Source organism: Moschus berezovskii, chromosome 19, assembly GCF_049115385.1.
Source record: "Moschus berezovskii isolate FMDL1 chromosome 19, NW_MosBer_1.0, whole genome shotgun sequence".
Taxonomy (NCBI): Eukaryota; Metazoa; Chordata; class Mammalia; order Artiodactyla; family Moschidae; genus Moschus; species Moschus berezovskii.
In genome coordinates, this window is record NC_142478.1 from 3,692,926 (window position 1) to 3,708,357 (window position 15,432).

The following is a 15,432-nucleotide window of genomic DNA, read 5'->3' on the forward strand; positions in this document are numbered from 1 at the left end:
AATATGGAATATCTCTCCATCTGTTTGTGTCATCTTTGATTTAGTTCATCAGTGTCTTATAGTTTTGTGTATACAGTTTAAAAATATCTAATTTTTAAATTATATATATTCAATTCAGGTCAGTTGCTCAGTCATGTCTGACTCTTTGCAAACCCATGAATCACAGCATGCCAGGCCTCCCTGTCCATAACCAACTCCTGGAGTTCACCCAAACTCATGTCCATCGAGTCGGTGATGCCATCCAGCCATCTCTATCCATCTTCCCCTTCTCTTCCTGCCCCCAACCCCTCCCAGCATCAGAGTCTTTTCCAGTGAGTCAGCACTTCGCATGAGGTGGCCAAAGCATTTAGAGACAAAATTATAGAAGAGTATATACTGACACAATGCTTATTTCTCCCAGCTGGTTTTATAGATAGGTTTATATTTCTTCTTCCTTTCATTTCTGCAATAAATATATAGTATTATATCCAGGGGAAGTATTTTTATATAAGAATTTTGTTACACAACTATGTGAATAATGTACTTAATGCCACAGAACTGTATACTTAAATGAGTTAAAATGTTAAGTTTTATGTTTATTTTCCAAAGTTAAAACTAAGAAGATTGTTGATGTACATGTATGTCTTGCTAAGACAGCCTCCTGAGGTAAGATATGCATGTGTGTATACTCAGTCATGTCTGACTCTTTTGTGACCCCATGGACTGTATCCTACCAGGCTCCTCTGTCCATGGAATTTCCCAGGCAAGAATACTGGAGTGGGTTGCCATTTCCTACTCCAGGGAATCTTTCTGACCCAGGAATCTAACCACATCTCCCATACTGCCAGGCAGATTTTTTACCACTAGTGCCACCTGAGAAGTTCCTATCCAATCCCAGGCTGTCCTTGATGCTGTACAGCAAATACTGGAGGTAGCCCAGAATGTACCTCTGGGAATATTGAGCTGACAGAAGCACACATTGATTCTTTCATCCCTTAGAACTGATTGACCTTTCAACAAGGGCATATTGCTTTTGTCTTAACTAGAGTTAATATTTTTTTCTTTCCCTGTATAGCCCATTTAAAAACTATCATTTGACTTCTCATTTTGCAGAACTTTCTCTTTACAGAATCTAATGATTTACACATATATGGTCAATTTACAATATAAAATTTATATTGCCAAAGGCTAATGCTTAAATTTAGCAATTATTATGTATAGAAAAAAACTTTTATTTTATTAAAATAAATGCATCTTCTGGCTTGTGAAAAAAATCTTTGCCATCAAGAATCTTATAAACATAGAACAAGAAAGAGGCCTAGTAACTTAATAGGCAAACTAAAATCTAACTGAGGAAAGCAAGACTCAACTTGTCATGGATTTGCAGGGATAGAACTTGGATCTTGTTGGGAGATCCAGACACGACTGAAGAGAGGATACTATTTAATTCAGAGTTTGAGAGATTTGAACAGTTTCCAGAAATAGGAAAGGGGGAAGCAGAATCCCAAATAGAATTTTGTGTACCTTGAATAAAGGAATACTGAAATCAGGGTACTTTGTGAGGACCCAGTAGCAAGAGTCAGGGGTGAGCGGAATGAAGATTCTAGGAGATAGTGAAAGTGAGATAGCAAAGGTAGATTATGACCTAGAATCTTTGAGCCCAGGCTTAGAAATTTGTAAGGATGGATGTAAACGCCAATGCCAGTACCATGATGGGAACTCAACTTTACTGGGATTAAAATGGTGATAGAGTGCAGGATGAATTTCAAAAGAGCACAGCTGAAAAACAAAACATATCTTATGAAGCTACTGATTAATTCAGAGAAGCATGGAGAGCACTGACAGTGATAAAGAAGTGGGAGAATATTTTCAAGTGCATTGCAGAGCTTCTATAGAAACTGGCAACTGATTACATATAGGGTGGAGTGGGGACTAAGGAAAGGCAGTATAATAAATGTTCTGATGAACAGCTGGTGATGACAAATCATAATGTCAAAATGTATATAGATTATCATATACATTTAAGCAAAAAATTATTTTCATAGCCTAATCCAGTTCCTCGGAGAAGGCAATGGCACCCCACTCCAGTACTTTTGCCTGGAAAATCCCATGGAGGGAGGAGCCTGGTGGGCTGCAGTTCATGGGGTCGCTACAAGTGGGACACGACTGAGTGACTTCACTTTCACTTTTCACTTTCATGCATTGGAGGAGGAATTGGCAACCCACTCCAGTGTTCTTGCCTGGAGAATCCCAGGGACGGGGGAGCCTGGTGGGCTGCCATCTATGGGGTCGCACAGAGTTGGACACAACTGAAGTGACTTAGCAGCAGCAGCAGCAATCCAGTTCCTGGTTTTCACCTGTCATATAATGAATCCCTGATGGAATTAGCATCTGCTTGAGTTATACAATTAGTCTGTTGTAAAACAGGGGCTTAAACCAAGGCTTCATGTTCTCCTATTCTTCTTTAGATTTTAGATTAAGAATCCCTTACTTTAACACATAGAGTTTCCTACGAAACTTTAAAATTAATGTTTTTATGTCTTCCAGCATAATTGGATTAGGTAAATTAGATTAATATTTTTACTTATTTCCTAATTGTTTCCTAGTATTTTTATTTATTTAGTAACTCTTTGGTTAAACTCCGGTAGTTGGTGATGGACAGGGAGGCCTGGCATGCTGCAGTCCATGGGGTTGCAAAGAGTTGGACATGACTGAGCGATTGAACTGAACTAAACTGAACTGTTTAGGATATATATTGTGAGAGATGCTCAAATATATACCATGAAAATAATAATCTGTGACAATCTTAATGTATTTATATTACCTTAGTGTTTTTCTACACATTATTTGATTATTTTTTTCTGATTTAATTCTGCTGAGATCAGTCTTATATGATGATCTCCATTTTATAGCAAGAATTCATTCAAACTCAGAAAGTTTAAGTAAACTAGCAAAATGAGAACCTAGAATTTGAACCTCAGCTTTATGAATCCCAGTTGCAAACAACTTCTAGTATAAAAATAAATGCAAATTTTTCCTTTAGTATGATACAGTTCAGCTCTGAAGAAAACCTTAATTATCAATTATTTCAGGATTTGGCTAATCTTTCTAGAGAGTACATACAGTAAAAAATTATATTTTTGCTGTGTCAGCTATACAGTTTATTGAAATACTTAATTCTACTATTATATAAAAGCAGTCATAGACAATGTGTAAAGGAATGTGTACAACAAAAGTTTCTTTACAAAAACTGGCTGCACGCTGGATTTGGCCCATGGGTATCGTTTACTGCTTTTGCCCCTAGTCTCATATCTGAACAGAAAACAGTTATCTCCCTAGAGAGTTTATTAGACTTGTCCAAGCTGCTTTTGGATGGAGCCCAGAAATCAATTTTATTTTACTGCTTTGATTCTATGTTTCTTTCTGAAGAACTAGTTAATAATAGTCTAATTGACAAGATTTCTATAGTGCTGAAGATGGGGAGCATCCTCAGCACTATAAAGTATAAATCCTTTTTTGATTGGTCTATTTATGCTACTTATGGAATTCGTTTAGGTAGTCAATAATATCTTAATTGTGCAGACAACAGTTCGCTGATTATACCTTTCTCTAGAGACTTCCAGACATCTGATCCCTTGACTGTTGATCTGCCTTTCTTCAAGACAGTTCACTCTCTAGGACTGTAAAACAAAGTCTTAATAACCAAACACCATAGCAGTTGAATCCATCTAACTTTGTAGAATAGCAGCTAAGACTCTGAATAGATCACAGGAAATCTTAGAATTGTCCCCTGTATTTCCCTCAATCCCATCTTCCAAGGGAACTATGATTAATTATAAATTTATGAATAGTACCTAGATACTTTACATAAGAAATAAAACATATATGTAATTGTGCTAGGTAGTTTTTATTTCATCATTGTTTGAAAAAAGATGCAACATATTTATACAAAATAGCATAATATAAAACACTCAAATATTTTCAAGTGTTTTTGATTTGTAATTCAGGTATGGCTTCTGCTAGTAACCATAGTCAAAGGCCAGTGTTTTACTTCTGCATCAGAACTCTAAGATTTGATTTTAGAAAACTTGTCATTATTACATTTTCTGCTTTAAAGGACTCTGTGTTTTACATTTAAGTAGGTCAGTTTTGTTCCTTCACAGTACTTGGAGTTTAAAATAGAAGATTAAAAACAAGATAGGAGACTGGTTAGAGTTAGCCCCCGCTTCTAACTGTGTGCGTGTGTGTATGTGCACGTGTTTGTGTATACATGTGTGTCCATGTGTGCGTGTGTGTGTGTGTGTGTGTGTGTGTGTGTGTGCTACAGGCTTCAAAAATAAACTATCATAAGCAACCCAACCACATTGTTTCAATTTTGAGTAAATTCTGATCATACACATCTCTCCAATTTAGCTGATTTTTTCCTCACCAAGGAGGAAGTTGAAACTCTTTGCATGCTACTGTAAAACTCTCCTTTATATCCCAAAGGGAAGCCACAAATGAACCTTGAGGTCTACCATTTGTATCTGTATTCTAGCTTGCAATCTCTGCTATAATGAATGAGTTCTCATTCATTATATTTGAAACCTGCTCCTTGTTATAGGGAGAATACAAGTGGAGAATGAAACTTCGTATCAGAAAGTGGTACTATTCCACATTTGTAGCAAACTTAAATACAAAGTTAAGGGGAAAAACCATAAATTATTTTCCAGTTAAATCCTAAGAATAACCTAATGTTGAATTAGTATTCAGAAATGGAAGAGCAAACATATTACAAACATATTTCAGAAAAATAATTTCGAAAATATGCATTTTAGTCATCAAGTGTTGAGGATTATTGAAAAAGAAAGTGAAAAAAGTCTTTTGTCCTTTAATATTTAGGAAATTCTTGTAAATATTTTTCAGAATATTTAGAATAATAACATCGAAGGAAAAAGAAAAACTGTAACTAAAATAGAAATAAATAAATGAAAAGTTCTGTTAAAACAAGCCAAATTATGCCATGCCTACTCTATTATATTTAAACAACATCGTGTCTCTATTTTCACATCCTTGATAGATTTTGCCACTTGGAATCAGAAAAGTACATGTTCAAAACAACTGATAAATGTTGAATTTAATGGTAAAGTGTTAATACCAATGTAAGGTGCAACTGATTTTCATTATAGTTAGACAAATTCTTACTTTCTACCACTGTGAAATGATTATTTATATTGGCAGTTAAAAACCAACTGTGACATAAAATTTCATCAATAATCATTGGGGTGCTCAGTTATAAAATCTCTCTCTCTTTAGTTGCTAAGTCATGTACGACTCTTGCAACCCCATGGACTGTAGCCTGTCAGGTTACTCTGTCCATGTGATTTTCCAGGCAACTATACTGTAGTGGGTTGCCGTTCCCTTCTCCAAAGATATAAAATACCATGAAAAATATTTATGTTTATGTTGTTTCTTCATTCTCAGTTCAATTCAGTTGTTCAGTTATGTCCGACTGTTTGTGACCCCATGGACTGCAGCACAAAAGGCTTCCCTGTCCATCACCAACTTCCAGAGCTTGCTCAAAATCATGTCGATCAAATCAGTGATGCCATCCAACCTTCTAATCCTCTGTTGTCCCCTTCACCTCCTGCCTTCAATCTTTCCAAGCATCAGTTCAGTCAGTTCAGCTCAGTTCAGCCACTCAGTCGTGTCTGACTCTTTGCAGCCCCATGGACAGCAGCACACTAGGCCTCACTGTCTACGACCAACTCCCGGAGCTTGCTCAAACTCATGTCCATCGAGTCGGTGATGACATCCAACCTTCTCATCCTGTACTGTCACCTCCCCCTCCTGCCTTCAATCTTTCCCAGCATCAAGGTTTTTTCCAAAGAGACAGTTCTTCACATCAGGTGGCCAAAGTGTGGGAATTTCAGCTTCTGCATCAGTCCTTCCAATGAATATTCAGGAATGATTTCCTTTAGGATTGACTGGTATGATCTCCTTGCAGTGCAAGGGACTTTCAAGAGTCTTCTCCAACACCACAGTTCAAAAGCATCAATTCTTCGGCGATCAGCTTTCTTCACAGTCCAACTCTCACATCCATACATAAGTACAGGAAAAACCATAGCTTTGACTAGATGGACCTTTATTGGCAAAGTAATGTCTCTACTTTTTAATATACTGTCTAGGTTAGTTCTAGCTTTTCTTCCAAGGGTAAAGCATCTTTTCACTTCATGGCTGCAGTCACCATCTGCAGTGATTTTGGAGCCCCCAAAAATAACTTCTGTCACTGTTTCCATTGTTTCCCCTTCTATTTGCCATGAAGTGATGGGACCAGATGCCATGATTTTAGTTTCTGAATGTTGAGTTTTCAGCCTACTTTCTCTCTCTCATCTTTCACTTTCATCAAGAGGCTCTTTAGTGCTTCTTCGCTTTCTCCCATAAGGGTGGTGTCGTCTGCCTATCTGAGGTTATTGATTTCTCCCAGCAATCTTGATTCCAGCTTGTGCTTCATCCAGCCCAGCATTTCACATGATATACTCTGCATAGAAGTTAAATAAGCAGGGTGACAATATACAGCCTTGACGTACCCCTTTCCCAATTTGGAACCAGTCTGTTGTTTCACGTCCAGTTCTAATTGTTGCTTCTTAACCTGAATACAGATTTCTCAGGAGGTAGGTAAGGTAGCCTAGTATTCCCATCACTTTAAGAATTTTACGCAGTTTGTTGTGATTCCACACAGTCAAAGGCTTTGGTGTAGTCAATAAAGCAGAAGTAGATGTTTTTCTGGAACTCTCTTGCTTTTTCGATGATCCAACAGATGTTGGCAATTTGATTTCTGGTTCCTCTGCCCTTTCTAAATCCATCTTGAACATCTGGAAGTTCATTGTTCACATACTGTTGAAACCTGGCTTGGAGAATTTTGAGCATTACTTTGCTAGCATGTGAGATGGGTGAAGTTGTGTGGTAGTCTGAACATTTTTGGCATTGCCTTTCTTTGGGATTGGAATGAAAATTGACCTTTTCCAGTCCTGTGGCCATTGCTGAGTTTTCCTAATTTACTGGAATATTGAGTGCAGTACTTTCACAGCATCATCTTTTAGGATTTGAAATAGCTCAACTGGAATTCCATCACCTCCACTTAGCTTTGTTTGTAGTGATGTTTCATGAGGCCCACATGACCTTGCATTCTAGAATGTCTGGCTCTAGATGAGTGATCACACCATCATGATTATCTGGATCATGAAGATCTTTTTTGTACAGTTCTTCTGTGTATTCTTGACACTTTTTCTTAATATCTTCTGCTTCTGTTAGGTCCATACCTTTTCTGTCCTTTATTGTGCCCATCTTGTAATGAAACTTTCCTTTGGTATCTCTAATTTTCTTGAAGAGATCTCTTGTCTTTCCCATTCTATTGTTTTCCTCTATTTCTTTCAATTGATTAGTGAGGAAGGCTTTCTTATCGCTCCTTGCTCTTCTTTGAAATTCTGCATTCAAATGGGTCTATCTTTCCTTTTCTCTTTTGCCTTTAGCTTCTTTTTTCTCAGCTGTTTATAAGACCTCCTCATGTAAGTAGTAAGGTTTTCCCTACTTTCTTCAGTTTAATTACAAGACCAGGCAATCATAACTGTGGCTCAGATCATGAACTCCTTATTGCAAAATTCAGACTTAAATTGAAGAAAGTATGGGAAACCACTACACCATTCAAGTATGACCTTAATCAGATCCCAGGATCAGGGTCTTTTTTAATGAGTGAGTCCTTCCAGTGAATATTCAGGACTGATTTCCTTTAGGATTGACTTGTTTGATTTCCTTGCAGTCCAAGGGACTCCCAAGAGTCTTCTCCAACACCACAGTTCAAAAGCATCAATTCTTTGTCTCTCAGTTTTCTTTATGGTCCAACTCTCACATTCATACATGACTACTAGAAAAACCATAGCTTTGACTAGATGAACCTTTGACAGCTATTTAATGTCTGTTTTTTAATATGCTGTCTAGATTTGTCATACTTTTTCTTCCAAGGAGCAAGTGTCTTTAAATTTCATGGCTGGAGTCACCATCTGCAGTGATTTTGGATGCCAAGAAAATAAAGTCTCCCACTGTTTCCGTCTTCATTATAGGAAGAAGTAAATTAGTTGAGGATTGCTTGAAATAGTTCGTACTTACCTTTCTGTTAAATAGTGTGTCAAGAAAGAAGTATATGGTTTCTAACACAGAAATGGTTAGCAACTATGAATTCAAGACTCATTATTTTTTCATTTGCTTAAGAGTCTTCTTATATTCAGATTTTATATTATCACAAAAACATTCTGCTTATGCAGTTACAAACTATATTTTTAGAAGTATTTCAAACATTCATAAATTTTTACTTATAGCCAAAGTGCATTTTGATTTCTAGAGTGAAAATATACATTCATTGTACACCCTAAGCATCTTAGATATTATTAGCAGAATAGAGTTAGAACGAGTTTTTCAATGTAAAAAGTATTGTTCAAGTGATTTTTACCTCGTCAGATATATGCATTTCTCATGTTATTTTTCCTCTACTTTGTGGTGTAATCAACTGAAAAAATGTTAATTATCTGAAAAGTAAAGTCTTTTTATAAAGCAGTAAGAAAACTGTCTTTCCTTGAGCTATCCTTGAATTATCTTGAAAAATAGCATTTCAAAGCAAAGTACAAAATAAAAGGTCATTTACAAGATCTTCTAACTTAAAAGGTCTTTGGATATATATTCTTGAATTTAGAGAAAGCATAGTGACATCTGTCTTTGATTATAGTTATATGGAGAAATTTTAATTCTAAAGCTGTATTTAAAACATTTCAAGTACACAATGATATTGTATTCCTGGAATATCGCACATGGTGGTTATTTTAACATAATTATAGATGTCTGAAATAAATTATTAAAACACAGTCATAACAAAATCAGAACTTTTCATAGTTAAGTCATGTTTATCTAAGAAAATTCAAAATAAAATGTTTGAATAAAGATTTCTCATCTCACAATTGTTCAGTTAACTTTACATAAGCTTTGGATTAATTGCTGAAATGTATAGTTTATTTATTGGCATTGGGCTTCTAAAATGTTAGACATTAAGTTGGGAAAAAGGAGTTTCTTTTTTTGTTTTTAGGTTTTAGTAAAGAAAAAATTTTGGATACTAATGTAGGAAGAAAAAAAGAATTTACTGTTAGTCTGTTTTCACAGTAGATCTGGGTTCCTAACCATGTGAAATTATAATCATTTTTAATCTGTGTATTCTTTTTTCTGTTTTGCAGATTGTTTTAAATTTTACTACAATGGACCTATACAAAAGTAGCTTGTGCTGGTATGATTATATTGAAGTAAGAGATGGATACTGGAGGAAGTCACCTCTCCTTGGTAAGAGATTTATTTTTTCTTTTTTTTTTTTTGCTTTTTACGTGTCTACATATATAGTCTGTCATATCCAGAGACAATTCTTTCAAGAGTCATCTTAGGGTTTAAGGTACATGAGACCAATATTTTAATTTTTATTATACTTTTTTCAATCATAGCAAAAATACTTACAGATAGACAACAGATTAATAAACCAGCTTCAATTATTAGATGGTGTTTGGATCTGAACATGATGATTTAGAATAGCTTATAGTTAATACTCATCACATATTCTATATTTTTAATTTTAAAATCAGAGTTTAATGGGGAAACCAGATAAATTGTGTGTTTGTGTGTATATGTGTATATGTTTTGTTTTTCTTTCTTTGCTAAGGTAGTAGAGCTTGAGGTGTTAGGTACACATTCAGCTGCTGGCTTCCTGCACCAAAAATATTGGTTCTTACTGTAAACATCACAGTTTTGCCTCTCAGGTTTTTGTGGCTTAGAAAGTGTGTATGTAGTTTTGTCATAAATTGTAGCTCAAATTTGGTTCACATCAAAGTACCCTACCAACCTTTAACCCCAGACCACACATTAACTTACATGAGGCACTCTCTATTGCCCTCTGTTTCAGCTAAAGGTGAGAACTCCTGTGAGCATGTGAGTATCTACTCTATTGATTTTTTTTTAATTGTAACTTTCTCTTCTATTTTTAGAAGTAGCTTTGCTCAGTTGTTTTTGAGTGCCTACAGATCTTTTCTTCTTAACATCTAAAACCTGCTGAATGGACACATTTGTATTAAAAGTGATAGCAGCCTTAGTAAATCCAAGATATCTTTAGAAATGCTTACAAGTAAGGAAGCATAAAGATTTGAACTAATTCCATGTGAGGCTGAGGAAACCATTGTCTTGAACATTTAGTTTCTTAGCCTTGTAGCTGTTCTTTAGTTGCAAAGTCCTCTCTGACTCTGTGATCCCACTGCCAGGCCCCTCTGTCCATGGGATTTCCAGGGCAAGAATACTGGAGCGTGTTGCCATTTCCTTCTGCAGGTCTTCCCAATCCAGGGATCGAACTCCTGTCACCTGCATGGGCAACAGTGGATTCTTTACCACTGGGCCACCTGGGAAACCCTAATTTCTTAGCCTACATGAAGCTGTTTATAATATATTGATATGTATGTGTGTTCCTAATAAAACATTTCATTAAATTCATATTGAAAAATCAAATCTAAAGCTGAAATACTGAGAACACTTTTTTACAGCAACATCAGCATTACATATTGCAGGGTATAATGGCATAACTGGTTCAGTCTGACCACAGTGTTCATATGGTAAGCTTTCCCCACTCTTTCCTCTGAGACCTTGCTCCTCAGAGTGTAGCCATCACATTGGCAGCACCAGAGTAACTTGGGTGTTAGAAACATGGAAATGCAGGTTCCACTCCATACCTTCTGAAGCAGACTGCATCTTAACAGACACGCTGGAAATCCATATGAATTACAGCTTTTTCTCTTTTAGGCAGGTTGCTCTCTTCCAGTTTCCTTTTATTCAGAATTGAAATAAAATTGAAGTACAGTTGATTTACAGTATTGTATTAGTTTCAGGTCTATAGCAAAGTGATTCTTATATATATATATAAGAAGGTGTGTATGTAGTTGTATAGTATATATATACACACACACACTAAGCTGCTTCAGTTGTGTCTGACTCTTTGTGATTCCATGGACTGCAGCCCACCAGGCTCCTCTGTCCATTGCTTTCTCCAATGGCAAGAATACTGGAGTGTGTTGCCATTTCTTCCTCCAATGGATCTTCCTGACCCAGGGATCAAACAAGCATCTCCTGCAGTTCCTGTATTGGAGGCAGACTCTTTACCACTGAGCCACCAGAGAAGCCCATATATATATGTATATATGAATGCTCAGTCATTCAGTCATGTTCAACTCTTTGAGCCCCCATGGACTGTAGCTTGTTAGGCTCCTATGCCCATGGAATTTTCTGGAGCAGGTTGCCATTTCCTATTCCAGGGGATCTTCCCAACCAAGGGTCCGAACCTACATCTCTTACATCTCTTGCATTGGTAGGCAGATTCTTTACCCCTCGTACCACCTGCGAAGCCCGTATCTATCTGTCTATCTACACACATACATATATTCTTTTTACAGATTATGTTCCAATATGGGTTATTGCAAAGTACTGAATATTGTTCCCTGTGCTATACAGTAAATCTTTGTTGTTTATCTATTTTATAATAGTGTGTATCTGTTAACCTCATGGGCTTCCCCAGTGGCTCTGTGCTAAAGAATCTGCCTGCAATGCAGGAGGCTCAGGTTCGATCTCTGTATGGGAAAGATACCCTGCAAGAAGGCATGGCAACCCACTCCAGTATTCTCGCCTGGAGAATTTCCATGGTCAGAGGAGCCTGGCAGGCTACAGTCCATAGGGTCGCAAGGAGTCGGACACAACTGAAGCAATTTAGCATGCATCCACATCTGTTAATCTCATACTCCTAATTTATCCTCCTCCTCCCTTTCCTACACATTGCAGTATAAGAGACATTACTCTCTTTTACATGGCCCTAAGTTTTTAATACATGTTCCTGCTTCCATTGTAACTCAGTTGGTAAAGAATCTGCCTGCAGTGCAGAAGACCTGGGTTTGATCCCTGGGTTGGGAAGATACCCTGGAGAAGGAAATGGCAACCCACTCCAGTATCTTTGCCTGGAAAATCTCATGGACAGAGGAGCCTGGTGGGCAGCAGTCCATGGGGTTGCAAAGAGTCGGGCATGACTAAGCAACAAACACTTACTTACTTAATACCATTTAGGAAGACTTTTTTTTTTTTTTTTGCCTGCTAGCTGTTAGTATAAATGTGTTTTTTTTTTTTACTTTTTTCATATACTAAAACTATGTATGAAATCATAGCAAGGGTACACAAAAATGAATGACAATATATTAGTAGTAGTAGAATTATTTCATGTGTATTATCATATTTAACTTTTTACCATCAATATGAAACCTTTGAGCACAATAGCAAACATACAGTAAGCAATGAATATTTGTGGAAGGATGAGGGAGGGAAGAAGGAATGACAGTTATTATTATATTCATTCAGTATTATACTTGCCTTTGGGTACACAGTCAGAAAAATATCAGAACTCATACTCAAGTCTTCTAATACTGTTTGCCATTCTGCCTACTACACTCTGTGTTACAGCTTTATAGAAGAGATGGAATGTGTGTAGTAATATAAGATCCTTAGGTAGTCTGGAGGTTTCCGTGACAAATGGCCACTGAATTTGTCTAAACAAAGAACTACACTTGAGCTGTCACGTCCCAACTAATGACCAGAATGACATTTAAAGTAGTTTTTCAGGATCCCTTGAGGTCTCTTCTCATCTCTGTGGAATAATATTCCCTACCTTGATGTATCCAAATAGGAAAAGGAGTGCGTCAAGTCTGTATATTGTCACCTTGCTTATTTAACTTATATGCAGAGTACATCATGAGGAACGCTGGGCTGGAAGAAGCACAAGCTGGAATCAAATTTGCTGGGAGAAATATCAATAATCTCAGATATGCAGATGACACTACCCTTATGGCAGAAAGTGAAGAGGAACTCAAAAGCCTCTTGATGAAAGTGAAAGAGGAGAGTGAAAAGGTTGGCTTGAAGCTCAACATTCAGAAAACAAAGATCATGGCATGTAGTCCCATCACTTCATGGGAAATAGATGGAAAAACAGTGGAAGCAGTGTCAGACTTTATTTTTTGGGGCTCCAAAATCACTGCAGATGCTGATTGCAGCCATGAAATTAAAAGACGCTTACTCCTTGGAAGGAAAGTTATGACCAACCTTGATAATATATTGAAAAGCAGAGACATTACTTTGCCGACCAAGGTCCGTCTAGTCAAGGCTATGGTTTTTCCCGTGGTCATGTATGGATGTGAGAGTTGGACTGTGAAGAAAGCTGATCGCCGAAGAATTGATGCTTTTGAACTGTGGTGTTGGAGAAGACTCTTGAGAGTCCCTTGTACTGCCAGGAGATCCAACCAGTCCATTCTAAGGGAGATCAATCCTGGGTGTTCATTGAAAGGACTGATGCTAAAGCTGAAACTCCAATACTTTGGCCACCTCATGCGACGAGTTGACTCACTGGAAAGGACTCTGATGCTGGGAAAGGTTGGGGGCGGGAGGAGAAGGGGACGACAGAGAATGAGATGGCTGGATGGCATCACCGATTCTGTGGACGTGAGTTTGAGTGAACTCCGGGATTTGGTGATGGACAGGGAGGCCTGGAGTGCTGTGATTCATGGGGTTACGGAGAGTCGGACACGACTGAGCGACTGAACTGAACTGAACCTTGATGTATCATGTGTCCTTTCACAAATAGATGTTCTGAGCTAGCTGTTTCTTAATCCCACAGATAGTGGTAGTGGTATCAGTCATTTAATCTAACGGTGATATGTTCCAATATTCTATAAATAAATAAGAAGAAATAGTTTTACTTATACACCTTTATTAAGTAAATATTAAGGATTCATAGCTATGGCTCTAGTTACTAGGCATGGTGATAGGAACCAAATCTGGCTTTATGTATGTAATTTGTAGCTAGTATGAAAACCAGTTAGAATATAGTCATATTTAGAAGTCTCTCTTTATTCCTTTCTTTCTTTTAGGTAGATTCTGTGGGGACAAATTGCCTGAAGTTCTTACCTCTACTGAAAGCAGAATGTGGATTGAGTTTCGCAGCAGCAGCAATTGGGTGGGAAAAGGCTTTGCAGCAGTCTATGAAGGCAAGTCACTTTGAGTTTAGAGATGGCTTTTCCTTAGACCTCTTAACAGAAATGTACTTTCCATTTCATTTGAATAGTATTGTAATCGTATTTTAATTATGAAAGTTTCTAAACTGCATTATGATGTCCATGGGGTGATTTTAATAAAAATACTCAGTAAGTTTAATTGCAAAAATAACCTGTTTTCTGGTACCAGCAATGTGGTAATATATAAATGTTCTCATCAGGGATGTGTGGATGTGTAGGGAAAAAATAACTCATTAGAGATGTGTGGAAAACAACAATAACATAAAATGGCACAAAATTCTTAATCTTTGATTGTTTTTTTCATAATAATATTAAAATATTATGAAGAAATTACCATTTCTCTTTGTACTGAGTTTGTGTGTATTTTATGCCTGTACTGCACAGAAAATAATTGTGCACAGTTCTGGAGATTGCTTTGTCTAAATGAGGGAGTCAACATTCAAGAAGAATTTACCAGATGATTTGCTCTATAGGTCTCTAAAAGAGTAAACTGGCATTGTGCTCCCAGGCTTTAAAAACAGCTCCCTTCTTGTCAAACCATGGGTGGAGATGACCCTTTTTGCTCCTGCCTGTGACAGCACAGAACTTTAGGCAGTTTACAAGACAGACAGTTTCTGCTTCTCTAAGACATTTTTTATTTGGGGTGGGGGGGGGCGTTTTCTTTTTTATTTATTTTTAAACTTTTTTATTTTAATTGAAGGCTAATAACTTTACATTATTTTATTGGTTTTGCCATACATTGACATGAATCTGCCATAGGTTCCCCATCTTGAACCTCCCTCCCACCTCCCTCCCCATCCCATCCCTCTGGTTCATCCCAGTATACCAGCCCGGAACATATTGTATCATTCATCGAACCTGGACTGGGGATTCGTTTCACATATGATAATATACATGTTTCAATGCCATTCTCCCTAATCATCCCACCCTCACCCTCTCCCACAGGGTCCAAAAGACTATTCTATACATCTGTGTCTGTTTTGCTGTCTCGTATACAGGGTTATTGTTATCATCTTTCTAAATTCCATATATATGCGTTAATATACTGTATTGGTGTTTTTCTTTATGGCTTACTTCACTCTGTATAATAGGCTCCAGTTTCATCCACCTCATTAGAACGGATTCAAATGTATTCTTTTTAATGTCTGAGTAATACTCCATTGTGTAAATATACCACAGCTTTCTTATCCATTCGTCTGCAGATGGACATCTAGGTTGCTTCCATGTCCTGGCTATAATAAACAGTGCTGCAATGAACACTGGAGTACATATGTCTCTTTCAGTTCTGGTTTCCTTG

The 15,432-nt window shown here is 37.1% G+C and overlaps 1 protein-coding gene across 1 annotated transcript in view; it reads left to right on the forward strand.

Moving 5' to 3' along the window:
- The window catches only part of TLL1 (tolloid like 1), a 337,312-nt gene that overhangs the window by 246,603 nt on the left and 75,277 nt on the right, over window positions 1-15,432 (forward strand). The window contains exons 10-11 of the mRNA XM_055405024.2: window positions 9,237-9,339; window positions 13,992-14,108. Coding sequence (XP_055260999.1) covers window positions 9,237-9,339; window positions 13,992-14,108 — 220 coding nt within the window. The remainder of the gene's footprint in view (window positions 1-9,236; window positions 9,340-13,991; window positions 14,109-15,432) is intronic.